The 19,278-nt window shown below is 37.2% G+C and overlaps 1 protein-coding gene across 2 annotated transcripts in view; it reads left to right on the top strand.

The window, feature by feature from the left end:
* The window catches only part of nt5c2b (5'-nucleotidase, cytosolic IIb), a 124,392-nt gene that overhangs the window by 1,062 nt on the left and 104,052 nt on the right, over positions 1-19,278 (top strand). For both annotated transcript variants that reach the window (XR_007970500.1, XM_052126040.1), the window contains exons 2-3: positions 953-1,082; positions 3,418-3,491. Coding sequence is in view for 1 of the 2 variants with exons in the window: in XM_052126040.1 (XP_051982000.1) it covers positions 979-1,082; positions 3,418-3,491 (178 nt within the window). In the remaining variant the exon portion in view is untranslated. The remainder of the gene's footprint in view (positions 1-952; positions 1,083-3,417; positions 3,492-19,278) is intronic.

Consider the following 19,278-nt stretch of genomic DNA (forward strand, 5'->3'; position numbering starts at 1 on the left):
GCTCATTTTTGTTTAAAGGGGCATGTCTAAAAATGTGAAGAAGAAAAAAAACTGAGAGATATTAAGACCATGCTTCTCTAAGCAAGTCATTACTGGTTGTTTATTCTATCACAGTAGTGCAAAATAATGACATCACTGCCTGAAGTTTGTTTCAAACCGTACAGCCTCATAACCACTCTTTCCTCAGCATTCCAATCAGAAAATAGATGGCTGGTGGGAAAGAGTCCTTCCTTTTGACCCTAAGGTCTCCAGCTTGTGCAAGTCAACCTTTGTGAAGGCCATAGTCCCTGGTATGCTGGCTCAAGCTTATATACTGCGTGTATTGCATCTTGCTTCAGCAATTTGGAAGGTGCTTAAATTGCATACAGATTTTTTTTTGTGAGGTATAGTTTAACTTCTTTCAAGAAAGAGAAAGCAGAACATTTCAGAAGATTTATTTTTCTCACATAATAAAACTGTTTCCCCACAACAGTGTTTTTCAACCACAAAGGTTGTTTCTATTTTCAAACTAATTTAGGAATATAGTATCTTTACCAGAATTTGAGAAAATCTAATACTTAATTACGTATTATTTGTCATTTCTAAGATGCTTGTTTACTTTACAATGACTGTGGAGAGTTTTTCTTATGAGAAAAAAAAGACACTCACTTAGCCTTTAAAGGTTTCATGTTTCTAATGAAATTACTTAGATAATGACATCAGTCAGTTGTTATTCATTTCTTTCTTGATTTGGCCTGATGCAATTAAATTTGAAGTTTGCACATGACAGGGAAGATGTTGTGTATTGGCTAGTTTGGTACCTGATAGAATCTAAAGATAAAATAATCTAATCTGAGAATCTAAAGAATACAAAGCACATTCCTTCTTAATATGATCTGATTTGGTGCCATTTGTTTCTTCTTTTTCTTAAATAATTTAATAGATAAACTAAATATATTTCTTTTTTGTACAGACTCAGTTGTACAACTGACGAGTATAATGATGACGACATCATGGAGTGATCGACTTCAGGACCATGCGGACCTCCCAGCAAACATGGATGGACTGGCCATGAAGAAATACAGGAGAGAGGCCTACCATAGGTATACCAGATGATAGACTGGTTGTGTTTAACATTGGGACACTAGGCCTGAAGGTTTTTCAGTGTCCCTTTATAGTACATAGACAACATCACTGTTTTTCCAGTGTGGTAGACCAGACGTTCTTTACTCTAAGTCTATAGGAAATTTAGGTACTAATTGTAGGTACTAAATTTACTTAAATTCTTTATTTAGTTAGATTTTCACATTGTTTTCCATCCAGTCATTTTAGGAGAGCTTATTGGGTTTCAGAGTTTTTAACCGTTTTCCCTGAGCATCCAATAAGCACATATTCCATTATTTTGCATTTTATATGCCACCTTAAGAATGTCAGCTACACTGTCAATAAAACAAAACAAAACCCTGTTTAGATGGTGACTCCTTTTGTAAATTAGGATTTTAGGCAACAACAACAAAAAGAGAATGACGTTACCTAATTATAGGCCAAACCCTGCAGCTATGGTTCAAACTACATGTTGGAAATTAGCATGGCAGAACACTTGAGTATCAGGAACAAAGAGGAGCTTGTGCAATGTTTAACCACACAAAAATGTAGTTTGTGCAGTACAATCAGTACTATCCTCATTAGATAAAAGGAGTGCCGTTCAGTTCTTCTTTAGCACATTCTGTCACCTGTGGCTGTCATTCTAACATATGTGACTTTAGTTAATTCAATCAAAGGTCATTTGTGTAAGAGGGTATAGTTTACTCTTCCCACTTTACATGCACTTTGACTTTCCATTCCCTGATTAAGATAAAAGCTCACTGCCTGTTCCAATTATCTAGATAAGTGAGGAGAGATAAGGAAAGGTAAATGTTAGTGTCATTGCATGGATTCCACTGTCCCTACAGTCTATTTGAGATCCAAAGGCAGTGGTGTTTTCTCGAGGGTGTGATGTCCCACCCTTTGTAAACTCAGTGGAAATTTTTGTGTAATTAATCCAGCCTATTAATCTCCTTAAGCTGCAAAATATACAAATGGAAAGAAGATTATGTCCATGAAGTATATTATTGGCAAAAAGCCTGCGCCCCCCATTGTTGAGTAGAGTACAGAATAAGTAGCCCATTACAGAATAGGGCAGCAATGAGGCTCCAATTGAGATACAGGAGTAATCTGTTTATCAGCTGTCTCTAACTAGTGATGCACATTCTGTTTGTCTGAGTCGCCGGACCAGCCTGGTCCTTCCAGCTGTTTTTGATGGTTCTAGATGTCTTTGAAGGGAAGCAAACAACCCCCAACTCAACAACGGGCACAACAACAGAGAATGCTATAGAACTGGCACAATCATTTTTGCAACAAGTCAGAAATTCAATAACAAGAAAGCAGAGAGAGGGGGCTATTGTTTGAGCTGTGGGGGTAACAGGGTGAACGGGGAAATGGGCATGACAGTCCAGCTATAGCAGTGACATCAACTCTCAGAATGCAGTGTGTGTGTCCTACCTGGAAAAGTGAATCATGGGACATAGTCCAATGTTATGCCGCCACAAGGTAGGATTGATCAAAGAAGTATTTCCAGATTTTTGGTAGTGATGTCTCTCTTTTTTGTAAACTGTACCTAGATTTGATTAATGTTTTATATTTTTATAGGTTTAAAAATCTAAGTACTCAACACAAGTCTAAATTCCCTGATGAAAATGGCTCTTTTTCTATTGTCTCAGTTATTATGTAGTAATAACCTATTAATTACAATATATTCAGCTGATGTGTGAAAGTTTAGAATTTGTTGTTTGATGTGGTTGAAATAGTTTTCTGGTCGCAAAATGGACTTTGAAGCTCTTTTAAGAATATTAAAACAATGGCACTACATACACAAATATGAATTGATATCGATGAGAATGCTTCTGATTTATGTGTGTCTGTATCAGATTATAGGGAGTGAATGCTCAGAGTTATTCAGAATTTCCTTTGTTTCTATATTGGCATTAGAGAGCATGGTTTATGGTGTACAGCATAGAGCTGTCATTGTGCACAATACATGATGCAGGGCCTGACTTTATTTATTCCCTGGAATGCCATAGTTGTTTTTGATAGGTATCTGTTGAATGTTGTAGGTAGATCTGAAAGTGAAATATCTTTTTTTTCAAATTGATGTAACAATAATGTATATTGTATTATGAAATAGAAAGATTAAAGACTTGATATACAGTAGGCCTGTAGAGCTTGACAGATTGATTGTAATTATTTTACTCCAATAATTTTTTAATAGTGTCTTTAGGCCCTAAATCATTTATTTTGAAAGACTTGTTTTGAATTCGTGTGAAATTCTAAAAATCACAGCTTTGATTTTTAGAGCATCATAAGCAAACAGACCTCTTACTGTTTCACCTTCTTCCCCAGAGTGTTTGTGAACAGAAGTTTGGCCATGGAGAAGATCAAATGCTTTGGCTTTGACATGGATTACACTTTAGCAGGTAAGACACCCCCTGTTTATTTATTTACAAAGGTTTTAAGTTTTTCTCAATAGCTCATTTATACTTCTTGAAAACAGATAGTCGCTTAAACGCCACTTCTTTGTCAACAATACTAGGAACACATTGGTTCCTCAAAGCCCAAAGATCTGAGCCTATGTTTGGGTGTCTCTGCTTGTCTTTTAAAAAGAGGCAGCAACAATATTTCTCAGAATCTCAGGGTAAACATACAGTATAATTCCTGGATGTATTTAGCCTCTCCTCATCTTCTTCTGGAATCTGGAAAACCAAGGTGTTGTCTCTCAGTACACAAAGTGCTCCATTTTATGTGCTCTAAAGCCTGGAGTGAGCATGATGCCTTGTTTGACAGTGCTTTAAACGTTTGTTGAAAGACCATCAACATCAGTAGACCCACTTCATTTATTTATGTAATTTGGGTCAGCCAAGAACTTGAAATAAGAGAGGGTTTGGTTCTTATGATGGAACAGTTTAGCATAGACCAGATGCATTTCTGTTATGGGTTCCAGGGACTAATGGTGGATATGAGCCTTACTAAATCTGAGCTGTGGGGCTTGAGAAAGCAGGTCAGTTCTATGACAGTTCAGAATTGATAGCTGTGTAGAAGTGGATAGCATGTGCCATAGCCAGCAGCTATTGTGGCTTAAGCAAAATTCTGTGGCCGCTCAGCTGTTAACATCCTCTGCTTTATGGTTGGCTGTAACCAAGTGCAAATGTTTGCCGTACAAGTAACTTACAAGTACGAAATCTATTTTGGTCCTCAAAAATCAAAAACAAGCCAATAACAGGAAGCCACTGATTTTTGTTTTATATTATGTAACAGTCTTTAAATCTTAACGTGCCTTTTTGCCAAATATCTTGAAATACATCACTGTTATAAACTTCATTCATACCTGGTCTATCTTGTATTTAAGTCAACTCTTATGACTGTTTATTATGTTACTCTTTATACATTTATTTAAGCCTCTAAGTAGTTTTTACTCTTTAAATATTGTGGACACAATGTTTTTAATTCACTACAGTCTACAATAGAATTTTAATAAATGTATTATTTGGTGATCTCAGTTTGAGATCAAACACTACAACAAAGTGTTAAATTAAACCTTTCATGGTTTTAGACCACACTCCTACACTATGCTTAATCCAAGCCCTGATTTATATTTTTTCTTGCTTTCTGAGTCCATTCCCTATCAAAATCCATTTTGTGTTTGGGACCAGAATGCAATATAATACCCTGCACTTTGTCAGAACTGTGACACAAACTCTTCATCTAAGCTTGTTGTTGACAGCCCTTAAACTTGACATTCCACTGAATCACAAAGGAAACCTGTCACCTTGAAACCCTGCTTGAAAAGCAGCACAATTTTTACTCCAGATAATTGCAGATTTTTTTAATATGGCAAATTGAAGACCCAAATGGTAGGGTCTAAATGCTGTTGTTCAACAACCTGGTAACACAGTCCAAATTCAACCAGAGGCTAAATGCAGAGGGTGAGCTTGATGGGCGGGTGGTGGAGCTTGTTTATCTTTCACACCAACCACAAGTTTTATTTTCTAGCTAAAGGTAATCTGAGCTATGAACACCAGCCAGGCATCATCCCCCTGCTGATCACGCATGTATGTTTGCTTGTGCAGTCTAATTATCTATCCGGAAGTGTGTTTGGCTTGTGGAGGAGGAAACAGATATCTATGGCCCGAGTGGCCGCAGGTTGACTAACAGGCATTTGCAAGCATGTGTCAAAGTGAGAATGAGAAATATATGATGTGGTGTATAGGAGCATGGGTACCTTAATCCTCAAGCAAAACAGCACAGGGTTGTGTTAATGTCACACAGCTGCTATCTTGTTTTGAATAACTATGAAAATTTCACATAGGTGTATATCACTTATTGTGCATGTAATATACACAAAACAAAGGCGTAATTTTGCATGCTTGTTTCATTCTACCCTCTGTCCGTAATTTTGGAGATGACAGAGATTAAAACTCAGATCCCTGTAGGAATACATAAAAGCAGTGTAAACCAGGTGGCTTACTGATCTTAGCTGGCCGGCAAGCTAAACCAAGTGTAACCCCATTGGTCAGGCTGATCTGTGGTTTTTCTGCACTTTTCAGCTTGTAAGACTAGGACTATGAAAAGCTGGCCAACCATCTAACCCAGCTGCACACCATTTTGGCTAGGAAGGGAGATAACCTAAGACCAGCAAACCACCTTTGGCTGGTTTTAGCTTTTTTAGAAGGGATAAAAAGGCAATTAACAATAATAATCAGCAACTCTGTAGATTACTTTGAAAACAGATTTTGTAAATGTAAATGTCAAATTGGCTTATAAATTGGTGTAATATAATCTTGGTGAGGCCCCTATACTTTGTTTTTCTATTGCAATGATAAAATTAGGGGACCAATTTATAACTGTCATGAATTTTGTCCCTTTACTTTCTTAAATTGTAAATACATTTATGGTTCATTTTTACTGAGGTTTGACCTGTTTTTCATATGTGTGTCTGGTCCCGCTTTATAGTAGGTGTCTTTAACTACTATGCACTAAGATTAAAATACATACAATACAATATACTTACTGTGTAACTATGTGTTGTTCTTCAAAATTCTCACAAGATTCACATTTTCTGTTTCAGATGTTGAGGTACTGGTAGGTTTAGGGTTAGGGTTTAGATTAGGGTTAGTGTTTAAGGTCAGGTTTGGGGTAGGGTTAGAGGTATGGTTTACAGTGCAACTACATATGTATTTAAATGCAGGCACTTTAAATGTAATTACAATGTAACAACACGTATGTACATTATAAGTACATTGTATCAAATGCTTAAGTACATAGTAATTAAAGGCACCTAATATATAGTGTGTTTGTATATCTTTTAAACTTAGTGACTTCCCCCAACCCTTTACCCCACCTTTATCTTTGTCACATTTAATGATGTATGGATTCTCTGTCGGCAGACCTCAGTCAAACTGCCAAAAACATGCTTTTTGTTAGTCTAGCAATAGCTAGCTCAGAGCTTACATTGTCCAAAGTCAACACTGGCTCTGATGGATGCATTTAACCAAAGAGTGATGATGGGAATAGTGACTGGGAGGGGAAAAGTCAGCTCAAAATAGGTTTCTCTGTAGCCTTGTGGAACAAAGTGAAAAGGGGGAGAGAGAGAGAGAGAGAGAGAGAGAGAGAGAGAGAGAGAGAGAGAGAGAGAGAGAGAGAGAGAGAGATACCTTTATTTATACACTATATAGACATTTTTCATAAACATCTATTTTCTCAGTTGTACATTAATAAATATACATATCCACTCAAAAACTCATGCAATCTCATAAACATAGCAAAGTATTGAAAAATTACAATCTTCATTAAAAAGATCTTCATTTCCCCCTTTTCCCCTTTTATGCCACAAAAGCTCATAGATTTAACACCAGCTCGTTTTCATAATCCACTGTACACAAAACATCATTCAAAGCCCAAATTTCAACAAATCTGTCCATATTATTCATTAGTTTAAAATATGCAAACTCTGCCTTGATTCTGGTTGCTATAAGAGCCTTTAAGACCACCTCAGGACCTACTTCCCCCTCTCCTTTCAGTTTCCTTTTCCTTGTTAACCATATTGCCATCTTTGCTCCTCCAACCACAAAATTAATTAGCGAGATTGTTTTCCTATCTGATGCAACATACTTTGGTCCAAAGATAAAAAATTCATTGTTAAATCCTACCCCAAAATCTCTAACCCACCCATCTAATATCTGAAACAATCCTCTTAATCTTAAACAACTTAAAAACAAATGATCTACTGACTCTTCAGTGCCACAAAAGGACATTCCTTCCCTACAGTGGGGTCAATGTGTGCCACGTGCCTGTTTGTAGCTACCGCCCAGTGAACAAGCCTCCACTGGAGATCCGCAGTGCGTATCTCTATGGGAGGCTTGTACAGGGACCTCCAGCAGTACCTAGGGGAAGAGCCTGGCCCCAACACATCTGACCACTTTGTCTCTTTACAATCTTTAAGCACGTTATAATGGGACACCTTCACGCAAATATTGTACAGTGCCTTTTTTGAGACTGTCTCAAAACCTTCCAGCACAGGAGTCCTGAAATGTAGAAGAGAACCTTCCTCTGGCCCTTCATCCACCGCTGCTGAAACTTCCACTTGGGGAAAAAGACTCTCTCCATTCTGTTCAGGAACCTCTTTTCTCTCTGAGCTTTGTCTGAAGACAGAAGGCAATGCAGAAACAATTCCCTCCATTATTCTCGTTATTATCCTTATGGACTTGATACCTGTCTTACTGCACATCTCCTCTGGACTCTTCCAGTTTTCACCAGTCTTTAGGTCAGCAATTCTTGTACACCCTGCTCTTACCATCACGTTCTGAATGCTCTTGGGCTCCAGTGCCTGTGCTGGTATCAGCGGGTTATTAAAAAGAGGTTCATTATCTGTCCAAAGTCCAATGTTTGAGAGAACTCTCTTAACCTTAAAAGTTGAAGTCCATGCTCTCAGAACTGCCTTGTAGAAAGGAGAAACATTCCTCAAGTCCATGTTGGCTAATTTGATCAAAAACAATTGCACATCATACTTGAAAATGTTCATGATCCTCAACACAGCACGCGCTGTATCAGCCCAGCACGGCTCCACATACAGCAATCTTTGTGCTGCCTGAAGTCGGAATGTCTTTACTCTATTCTTAATGTCCATCAGGCCTTGTCCTCCCTCTTGAACAGGTAGGAAAAGTACAGCAGATTTTTTCCAATGCTGCCCATCCCAGAAAAAGTCAATTAGCTTTCTTTGGAGCTCATCAACGACACTTTCCGGGGGATCCAGAACGTTAATTTTGTCCCTTAATGCAGATGCAGCCAGATTATTTGTGACCAAAACCCTACCCCTGTACGACAGCTGGGGCAGCACCCACGACCATCGAGACAATCGGGCACACATCTTCTCCACTACCTTCCCAGTTTTTCTGCCTATACTGATCTGTTCCTAAAAACACTCCCAACATCTTTAAACCCCCTCTTCCCCATTTAACTCCCCCTGGAAGCACTGGGGGGGCCCTTCCCTGTCAGTCTCCTAATAAATATCCTTCACTCTTTTCCCAATTTACTTTAGCTGACGAAGCCTTTTCGTAAATATTTAAAACATTTTTTAAAATCATTACATCATTATCACTTCTTATAAAAACAGTGATGTCATCAGCATAGGCCGAAAGAGTGATTGGTCTGTTTTCACAACCTTTTACTAAAAAACCTTGTAATTTCTCCCTAAGTTTATATAGTAAAGGCTCAATTGCTAATGAGTACAACTGCCCTGACAAAGGACATCCTTGTCTTATACCCCTATGAACTAAAACTGGATAACTCAGCCCACCTCCAACCTTTAACAATGCAGAAGCTCCAGTGTATAACAGTTTAATCCAAGAGATAAAATTCTCACCAAAACCAAAAGCTTTAAGAGTCTCAAATAAATAAAAATGATCCACTTTATCAAAAGCTTTCTCTTGATCAATTGACAGAAAACCCATATCCTCATTACCAGCAGTTGCTGTTCTTTTTGGCACACAATACGTTTGGAAATCATTGATAACATACTCTAAAAAATGTTTTAATCTATTTGCAAGACACTTAGCTAGAATTTTATAATCAGTACACAGTAAGGCTACTGGTCTCCAGTTTTTTAACAGTCCTAGGTCACCTTTTTTTGGTAATAAAGACAGAACTGCTCTTCTACAACTAGTTGGCAGTTCGTTTTTCCTATGAGAAAGTCTAAAAACATCAAGTATATCATCTTTTAAAATGGTCCAGAATTGCTTATAGAATTCAGAAGGAAGTCCATCAATGCCAGGGGACCGACCATTGGACAGTTTCTTTACCGCCTCTGATATTTCATCCAGTTGGATATCGGCATCAAGCCATCGTCTCTGATCATCAGTAATCTTTGGCAGGTCTCTTAGTAGGTCTTCCATGCAGTTATTGTCACAGTCTCTTGCTTTGAATAAATCAGTATAGAAGTTCTTTGCATGATTTCTCATTTCTTTTGGATTTGTTGTTAAAGTCCCATCTGGTAACTTCAAATGTAACATAAGTTTTCTTTCTCCTTCTTTCCTCTCCAAGTTGAAAAAAAAAGGAGCTCGGAGCATCCATATCTCGTAATGAAGAAAAACGGGCTCTTATTAAAGCACCTTTTGCTCTTTCATTGAACAAAGAAGCCAAAACAATCTTTTTTTCTCTTAATTGTTCCACTTCTTCTGAATTTTCTTCAATAATTCCTTTTTCGATTTCAGTTATCTCTTTTTCAAGTATTTTAGTAGTGTTCTTTACATGGCTATTTGAGTGGGCTGTATAGTTCTGACAGAAAATTCTTATTTGTGCTTTTCCAATCTCCCACCATTGCACTAAATCTTCATAATCATTTTTTTGTTTTTGCCATTTAGACCAAAATAACCCAAATTTTTCACAAAATAAAGCGTCATGTACTAACAGATTCAAATTAAAATGCCAATAATAACTACAACGTTGTGACTTTTTTAAACTCATTTCAATCATGCACAAATGATGATCAGTAAAACCATTTGGAAAAATATTAGCTTTTAAAACTCTATTAGAATTATTTTTACTTACATAAAACCTATCCAACCTCGCAGCACTAATATGATCATGAGAGGCTTTAACCCATGTATATTGTTTCACTGTTGAATGTTTCTCCCTCCATACATCGGACAATTCATATTTCCTTATAATACTGCTTGAAGAAATAGCAGACTGAGGATACGGTTCTTCACCATTTCGGTCTAATGTAAAATCTAAGGTACAATTCCAGTCACCCCCAAGAACCATACATTCATTATCAAATTTTTTTTTTTTTAATTCACTGGATAATTTGATAAAAAATTCTACCCTTTCTGCTCCATTATTTGGTGAGTAAACATTCATAAAAAGAAATGGAAACCCCATTAGCTCCACTTGTACAATCAGAATTCTGCCCTTATCTATTTCATAAGAAGACACATTAGTCATATTAAGCTTCTTTGAAAACAGAATTGCAACACCTCCACTGAGATTCGAGCCATGACTTCTCACCCTCCCACCACATCTTCCACTCTACTTCATTACCTAGATCACTATGGGTTTCTTGCAAAAAAATTATATCCATATGTTTGTTTTGAATCAATTCATACAAAGCGGCTCTTTTTCTATAATCCCTTCCTCCATTGATATTAATTGTCCCTATTTTTATGCTCTCCATAAAAAGAGAAAAAAGAGAAAGACAAACAATCAGAAGAGAAAAAAAAGAAAACAACACCCTTTGTGACTTAACCATTATGTGTATTTCTTTTTAACCCATTCTTTCCCTTTCCGTAATTTTGTTACAATTTTCTTCAGTCTAAATCTTTTCCTTCGGCTCAGTTCTTCAAATCCCACACTCTTCTGTATTTTAACTACCGATCTCACGAATCTTTCAACATCAGGAAAAAAACTCTTGACATCAAAAGTCTTTCCAAAAGTTTCATCCAAGAAATCATTGATTTCATTCACTGTATATAACTGATCATCACCACTCTGAGAAGTCAGATATTTCTGAAAGACTGTCTTCATCACCCATCTCCTCTATTTCATCATCTCTATTACCAACCTCTCCAGCACCTTCATGATCTTTCCTGTGTCCAGTTTCATCTTCACATTGAGAAACAATCACCTCAACTCTCTCAACACAATGTTTTTCAACTGTTTCTTCATAACTTACATCCTGGTTATTCTGTGTTTCATTCCTTTCTGATTCATCTCCTTTCTTTTCCGTTTCATCTAAATTCCTTCCTACACTGTCCTCTTTCTCATCATCAGTCTGTTTTGACCCACTCAGCCCAGCGACTCCATTTAACCCACTCGGTCCTGCTACTTTATTGTCCAACTCGTTTTCACTGTTCGTTTTTTTAGGGCACGCATTTTTTTTGTGCCCTATTTCGCCGCATTCAAAACATTTTAAACTCCCGGCACTGGCATAAAGCATGTAGGACTTGCCTTCACACAGAACTCGAAAGGAAATGTCAAGAGCCGTTGAATCTAAAAACATAAACACTTGGCGTCTAAAAGACATGACATGTTTCAGTGACTTGTTTTTACATCCTAGCGGAACCGTTTTGATTCCACTAGCTATTTTCCCAAATCTCAACAATTCTTTTTCTATGTCTTGATTTGGTATAAAAGGGGGACAATTCGAGATTGTTACACGGCTCGATTGAGACACCAGCGGGGAAATAACAGTATAGACGACACTCACCCAAATGCTGCTCTCAACCAGCCGACTAGTTAAGTTCCATTCCTTCAGAAAGACCACGACGGCCTTATTCATCCGTGAAGCTGAAATAATGTTGTCGTACCCCACCTGTTCGCCTATCGCCACGAGCACTTCCTCCACTGACACGCCGGCCTCAGGTACACATCTAACGCCATGACGGAGTGAGAGAGAGGAGTCACACCCTCTCGGGCGAGCCTCCATCTCAAACACCCGCCACGCGATCAAACCAAGAAAAAAAACACTCACCTAAAGCTATCTTTAAGAAACCAAAAAGAAAAAGAAAAAGCACTTTGCAAACAATAAAGGAAAAAAAAAAATACATTTCAGAAAAACATAAAAAAAAAAGAAAAGAAGGAAAACCATTTAAATCGCTCCTCTCACCCGTGAAAAACTCACACGCCCCAAACTCAGAGAGAGAGAGAGAGAGAGAGAGAGAGAGAGAGAGAGAGAGAGAGAGAGAGAGAGGATTAGGAAGGGGACATAGTTTATGTACAGCTGTTATTTAGGTGGAGAAATCAGGCCTGAGTTAAGGCCATTTCCCACTCTAGGAACTAAAGACTGTTTAAGGTACTTTTACTCTGAACAATACTTTTTGTTGTTTTCACACATGAGGAACAGTAGTTCCACTTAGAGGGACATTTTTAGCTCCTACTCTGGGGTTGGTACTTTTTGGGAGAAAAGGGACTGTGGGAGGTGCTGCAAACTGTGATTGGGCAAACACGTATTTTGCACAAAGCAATGAGAAACGCAAAGACTCAGCAGCTAACATGAGTAAACAAACTTGTAGCTGCATGCCTTTATAGTTTCTATGAATGAAATATGCCTTGTATATGCCTTTTCATAATACTAGCCTAATAATAATAATTATTATTATTATACTATTATTATTTAAAAATATATAATTTTTTCTTAACAGATGAAGCTGAATTTGTAGGCTACATTAACTATGGAATACGTTGGTTTCTCCTGGTATTTCAGATATTAATATCTTCATAAAACAGAATTTCGATTTGTCTGTGCATGTATAACAACATTATTCTGCAGGCAAGTGTTGTCAAGCAAAATGTGAAATGTCAAGCACAAATGTTGCAGTGAATACTATATACAAATTCAAACATTAAAATAAATTAAAATCAATAGAGCCTACAAACCAGTGAAAGTCCCGTAAGTCTATCAGGAATTTTTACGATAGGACACCTTTATTTAGTTAAATAATATTAATAATAATAATAATGTAAAATTTATATAGCACCTTTCCAGAGTTCAAGAACACTTAACATGTTTTATTACATTTTGCACTGTTTAAAGAAGAAGAAGAAGAAGAAGAAAAAAGACGGCCCATGTTTCAGTTCTTTGTTTTACATAAAGAGGAGTATTACTAATAGATGAATACTCTATGGAGCATTTAAACCTTTATAGAGTATTTTAACTTTTTTTGGGAATAAAGACTTAACCAGTTAATTACATTAATAGCTGATTTGGATATACATTGTAGTCAACTTTTAGAGACGGAAAGACTAGCTCTGATGTTAAATCACGTCAGGTCAGGAATTTAACATCGCCCTCAGGTTTAAGCTATAAATAAATACATGAGAATCTTGTGTGATACATGAACATACACATTTCAAGAAGTGAAAAGTCTATATGATGTTGTATCTAGTTAGGGTTACACTTAACAAGCTCCAGACGCACACAATTAACAGAGAACGCAAACTGAGTTAAGACCGTGCCCATCCAATCTGAAATCACAACGTGCGCATTTTCATTCATAAGGTTTACACTTTCATAAGGTTTACACAAAGATTCATAAATTAATTGTGATTTTGAATATGTTCATTTAAAATATCACTTTATTCTTGTGCTTTTTTGATAATCAGTCATATAAATATTTTATTTAATATTGGGATGAATCTATTATACGTTTTGAAGTCATTATTCCTGCCTTTCCGAATATGGTATTCAGCTTCGGGCACATCCCTTCTAAAGAGGTCCCTTTTAATGTTTGCGAATGTAAGAGGGAAAAGTTTTCTTGGGTGTACAAGAGTTCTCATCTAGAAAGTTATTGAGGGGAAAGTACATACTGTATGGCAAAAATACTTTAGTGACTGTTGGAGTTTGCTTGCCTGTACTTCAGGCCGTGGCACTGAGTACGTTTATATGGAGACCAGAAAGCGGGTATTGTGAGAAAGCAGCGTTCCGGTTTACATGCAATGTGTAAGCGGCGTACTCTTTAGTACTGTATACATGTGGCTCAGTCAATAAGCAGTTTTCTCCACAGCAACGTTATTTCCCAGTGACACTTGTGTAAATAACAACATGGAATCCGAGGAAGACTTCACTATTTTATTCTCTGTTGCTATGCTTTATTGCCAGAGTTATTGCTGTATTTATTTATTTAACTTTCTATTGCTCTTGTAGTGGGGTTTGCCTTTATATAAAACTCTGGGATTCCCTCAATATATGAGTGCATATAGGTGAACGTGAGGGACCATTGATATTTTACAGTGGTGTTTATAAATGGGTATAGGTTATAGTGTATGTGCTTTTCCCACTGTACTCCCTGAAATTTTTTGTTGACTTGTTGTTGGGCTCCGTCCTATGATCTTTGTTATTCTGTCTGTTCCACGCACATGTGGAATCCCCAAAAACCTTTTAGAACGCTGCTTATGTGTTTACTTGCCCACATAAGCAGCTTTCTCCAGGAGAAACCTTGGTGTGTTAAACCACTTTCTTAATCCCTTAAATAGCGTAAAGAAATCAGCGTTCTCATGTACATGACGTATCAGAACACCACTTTCTACCAAAAATGTTTCTTAAGTGCTTGTAAACCTGGCCTGTCTATAACACATCTGTAGAGATACAGAGCCTGACACAGACCCTGGTGCTCAATGAATGCATTTGTATAGCCTTTTTTTATACATAGATACCAGAAAAAATTCTGGAGAATTTTTTGTTTTCCACACTGCAAGAGATTTCCCAAAATGTATGCTTACATTCACACAAATGCTGCAAAAATCCTGTAAAAATAAAAGTGACATCATGATATGATGTCTAATGTACAGCGTCTTGAGAAGCTCAGCTTTTTCTTCCTCTTGTAAACAAATGCATCTCATAAGGTACCACTAAACTGACCACTAACTGTACCACTAATTTTGCAGTCTGCTCGGATGGCGAGTAGCTCCCTGGTGTTGGTATCACTCCAATTTGTCGTTGTTATCTTCTTTTTTTGCTTTATTTTCTGAATTAGGGGTGTAACTGTAAGAAATTTGCATGGTATCCAATTATTTTATTCAGCCAGTTATTTCTTTAAAAAATAGTTCATAAGATAATTTTTGTATTGTTTGATGTTAATTGTTTTCTGTAATTGGCCTCTCAAAGATATTAAAGATTGACATTGGAATTGATAATAGTCACATGTTTAATCTGCATCAAGGTGTATTTACTTAACTTAAATGTTGCACGTATTTGTTATTTGTTACTGACTTGTTTGTTTGTCTTGGCTCAAAGCGATGCGCTTGCTAGGAACTTTTTTTTTGCAGAAGCTTGCGTTTTTTACAAGTGAGATAAGAAATTATTTCAACCCAATTAAATATTGTATACTATATACCTTTCCTCATACTTTCCACAACTCATGCACTGAGCTAAAAGTTAACTTACCTTGCATGCACTATAAAGTAATAGATGGTTGTCACGAAGATGACACGTTGCCCCGTTTCACAGCGAATTTCCTCTGGCAAGCTCTGCAGACAGGGTTACCATCTTCTACTCATTTTCCCTCCACATTCTTATAAAATCCAAAATATGACCACACTTTTGATTTGGTCTTCTCGGAAGGTTGGAAATTCTCCCGAGCGCTGTCATTGCCTTCCGCCATGTTTTCACGTTAAAAAAACAACAATAACACATGCTGTGCCCATGCTTCAGACTCATGCTGGGTGTGTGGACAGCATTTACCACGAGTTTTACAAATCACAATAATCGGTCACTGTTTTAATGATAATTTAATGTGACACGGTAATACTAACCGTCAGTGAATTATATCATGGTTTACCGTGAAACCGGTAACCATTTCATACTCAGCTACCTGTAAACCTATTCAAATCATTGTGAAAATGTACTGTATCTGGTTGTGCTTCTTTTGTAAGGTTATCTATATTTTACTTACAGTATTAGCCTGTAAATCTACTGTATTTACACTTACAGTCATCTTGTCAAATTCCGTAAGATGTGCACGAAGATGGTTCTTCGGGTTTGGAGTATTCCCTGCACAACACTTTTTTTGTTACACTTTAAAAACTGGGTAACAATTATCAACATTTAAAATACTCAAAGTATTCCCACACTGTGGACTATGACCATTCAAGTGGCAGAAATCAAGCGGGATAGGTTCAGTTTCCAACATTCTTTTGCTACATACTCGATATGATAAAATAAATACATCTCTGTTTCATTCAAAGTTTATGATGCTGTAAATGTAGCTAAATGTCTCTAAATTGAACTGAGATTTACAATGTAAATGCTTGGATTACTTTGCTTTTAAAAATAAATCAGAAAAATCCTGACAATATTCACACAATTCTGTTAATGTCTAAAGTATGATATTTGTCTGTATTAAAAACCACAGTTTACTGTGAAACCGTACAATTGTAGTCTGCATACAAACCTTTTCCTTCACATAATATATACGTCATCACAGTGACACTCACACTTCACAGTATCGGTTGTTCACACAGACTCGTTCCACAATTGATCTAGGTCGGATCCCAGGAACAAAGTTTCTGGCATTTCTGCTCTGTCATGCGTTCACACAAAGGGCTCATCCCGGTATATGCAGCCCCACTTTTTAATTAACAGTCTCACAGAACTCACATATTGGTAAGTTGCGTTTTGAGTTTGTTAGCTGGAAATGGAACAGCTATGTTATGATAGTCATTCTGGTTTATGAAGAAAAAAAGGTTTTGGGAAAAATAGGTTTGAAAGACAAAAAATGCACATGATAGAACATCTGCTTGATATTCTCAAACTGTGTAACAAATGAAAGCAGGGTGTGTTCCAGAGTTTAGTTCCAACCTTGGTCTAACACACCTAAAATGAACAAACATACCTGTAATTTTTTAATGAGCACACCTACCTGTAATTTTTTAATGAACCAGCTAAAACTCGATTAGCTGGTTCTGGTGTGTTTATTTTGAGTTTGGTCTATAATTCAAGAAGGTGGATAATCCAGGGGTGCTCAATCCTGTTTCTGGAGAAAGCTTCTCCTATGAAGGACTTTTCTTAACAAATACAATGAAGAAAACATAAGCCTGTTGTAGACAAACAGCAGTCTGACAAATAACAAACCTCCATTAGCAAGGGACCCAGGAGTGAACCCTTAGGCACTCCGTTTTCGATTGTCTATACTCTGTCCTTCTGGGTTTCTACCCTTTGACTTGCTGCTGCATCAACAACAAGCATAGCACATTCCCACCTCTACCATAACAACATGTAACATGAGTTTGTCTTTTTACATTTCAGAAACCCCCTGTTTCGTCCAGGCTGTTGTTCTGTACGTGTCTTTCTTATTTTAATTTTCTTTCAGTTGGGTGTCAGGATGGAACAACAAACATATGGTCTCAGAGTCTCGCAGAGAGCCTTTGTTGCTGAAATACCACTCGAATCCCTCTATACAGGCTTGGGGTCTAATTGGGTTTAAATCTGTGAGGGCAAGTGGGTCTTGTTTCACCGTAGATTAGATCACGGGGCAAACAGGGCCCTGCTAAGCCTTTGTTATGTGAATATTCTGGTACCCTTAGCTTGCCTGTGTTGGGGTGGACACGAATCAGAAGTGCTGTCCTAAACAGTGTTCCCAGAAAGTGTCTTTAAATATACTTACAGCACCATGCACATGTCTTTATGTTTTATTTTTGGTCTATGGTTATTGAGAATGGAAAATCAAACATCCAGATCCCATCTAGAATTTACTTAGCTTGGAGGGATTTTACAGTAATCCCAAAAATGTTGGTTATTTTGCCACTTACAATATATATATATTACAATATACTTGCTGGCATATTTGGAAACTTGTTTCTTTTGGGATGTTTAATTTTGTGTTATACACATAAGCACATGGCTAATGTAGAGCCATTGAAGTTTAAAATACATTCTCATATTCAGATTTGAATGTGCAGAGACAACTTTAAGGGAGTATTTACACGTTGTCACTGCATGTTTTTTATTAATCGGATAGCTATCCAGTCATGAAACGACCAAGTGTACATGGCCTCTAAGATGGATTCGAGATGGATATAAATCCGATCACTTAAACCACCTCTGGAGGTGGTTTGAGAAGCATTCCATTCACTCTGTCAAGTGTAAATGCATCTGGCTGTTCAAGTCATATATGTAAAATGTACTCCGCCCAAACAGTGCTACGTCAGCATATGGAAAATTTGAAACATAACAGCTGTTACAGAGTATTTGCATAGCGCTGGCGTCGTGCAATAAATAATAACAAATTAAGAAACGGATGTACATTGTATGAGAGACAGAAATTTGTTCTTCATTTATTTGATGCAGATCGCTGACAAAACTGAAACTAAACACTGACAAGGAGTGCAGCTGCATGACGCGACTTACCTACAGCAAGCCCCTAGGAGAAAAATTCAGTGCGCACACACACAGAAATGCGCACACGTGACAAAGTTACTTGGAATTAAATAATAAATCTTATCTTTTAAATACGCTGTGCTGCATTAGCATAATCACATAAGTGAAATTCATTTTATTTGCATATAGCATGGTAATTTAAGATCTGATTTATATTTATTTGGTGGAGAAACATTGATGTGGCTAAATGGAAATGTTATGTGCTTATTTAATCGGCTAGCAATCCGATCAGTAAAAACGCATGAAGTGACCAAGTGTAAATGCGCCTTAGTAAACCATTTATAGCTTGACCTTCCAAAAACTGTAAACCCTGTGGCTTTATGGCACTTTTTGAGCTGTTCAAAATGTCAACTTATCACTCAGACAATAACATGAGTTTGGTGCAGGACTGCTGTTTGCCCAAACAATGGAAGACAGGGCAGGGCATAAGTGGTGGTAAAATTTGCAAACAGTCATTATATTTGTAATTGTCAACAGATGTTTTGCGGTAATGTCCTGTCATGTTTAAACTACCCGTAATATTTAAATAATAGTATATTTTGACTGGTTTGCAATCCACACTGTAATGAGCCACACACAGATATATAATTTTTGCTGAAATGAGCTGCACATACATATAATCCCTGCTGTAATGAGCTGCACACACATATAATCCCTGCTGTAATGAGCTGCACGCACGTATAAACCATGACGCTGGTCTTCACAGCATAACATCGCATATCTCTCATCGTCTGTTTACGCTGGATGTGAAGCGGTTCTCTAGCAGTCGGTGGCAGCAGTGGAATGGAGCAGAATGAGAATGTTTTTAAAACTTAGGTCACATCGCCGGAAATGCATCA

This window comes from Xyrauchen texanus, chromosome 5 (assembly GCF_025860055.1).
Source record: "Xyrauchen texanus isolate HMW12.3.18 chromosome 5, RBS_HiC_50CHRs, whole genome shotgun sequence".
Taxonomy (NCBI): domain Eukaryota; kingdom Metazoa; phylum Chordata; class Actinopteri; order Cypriniformes; family Catostomidae; genus Xyrauchen; species Xyrauchen texanus.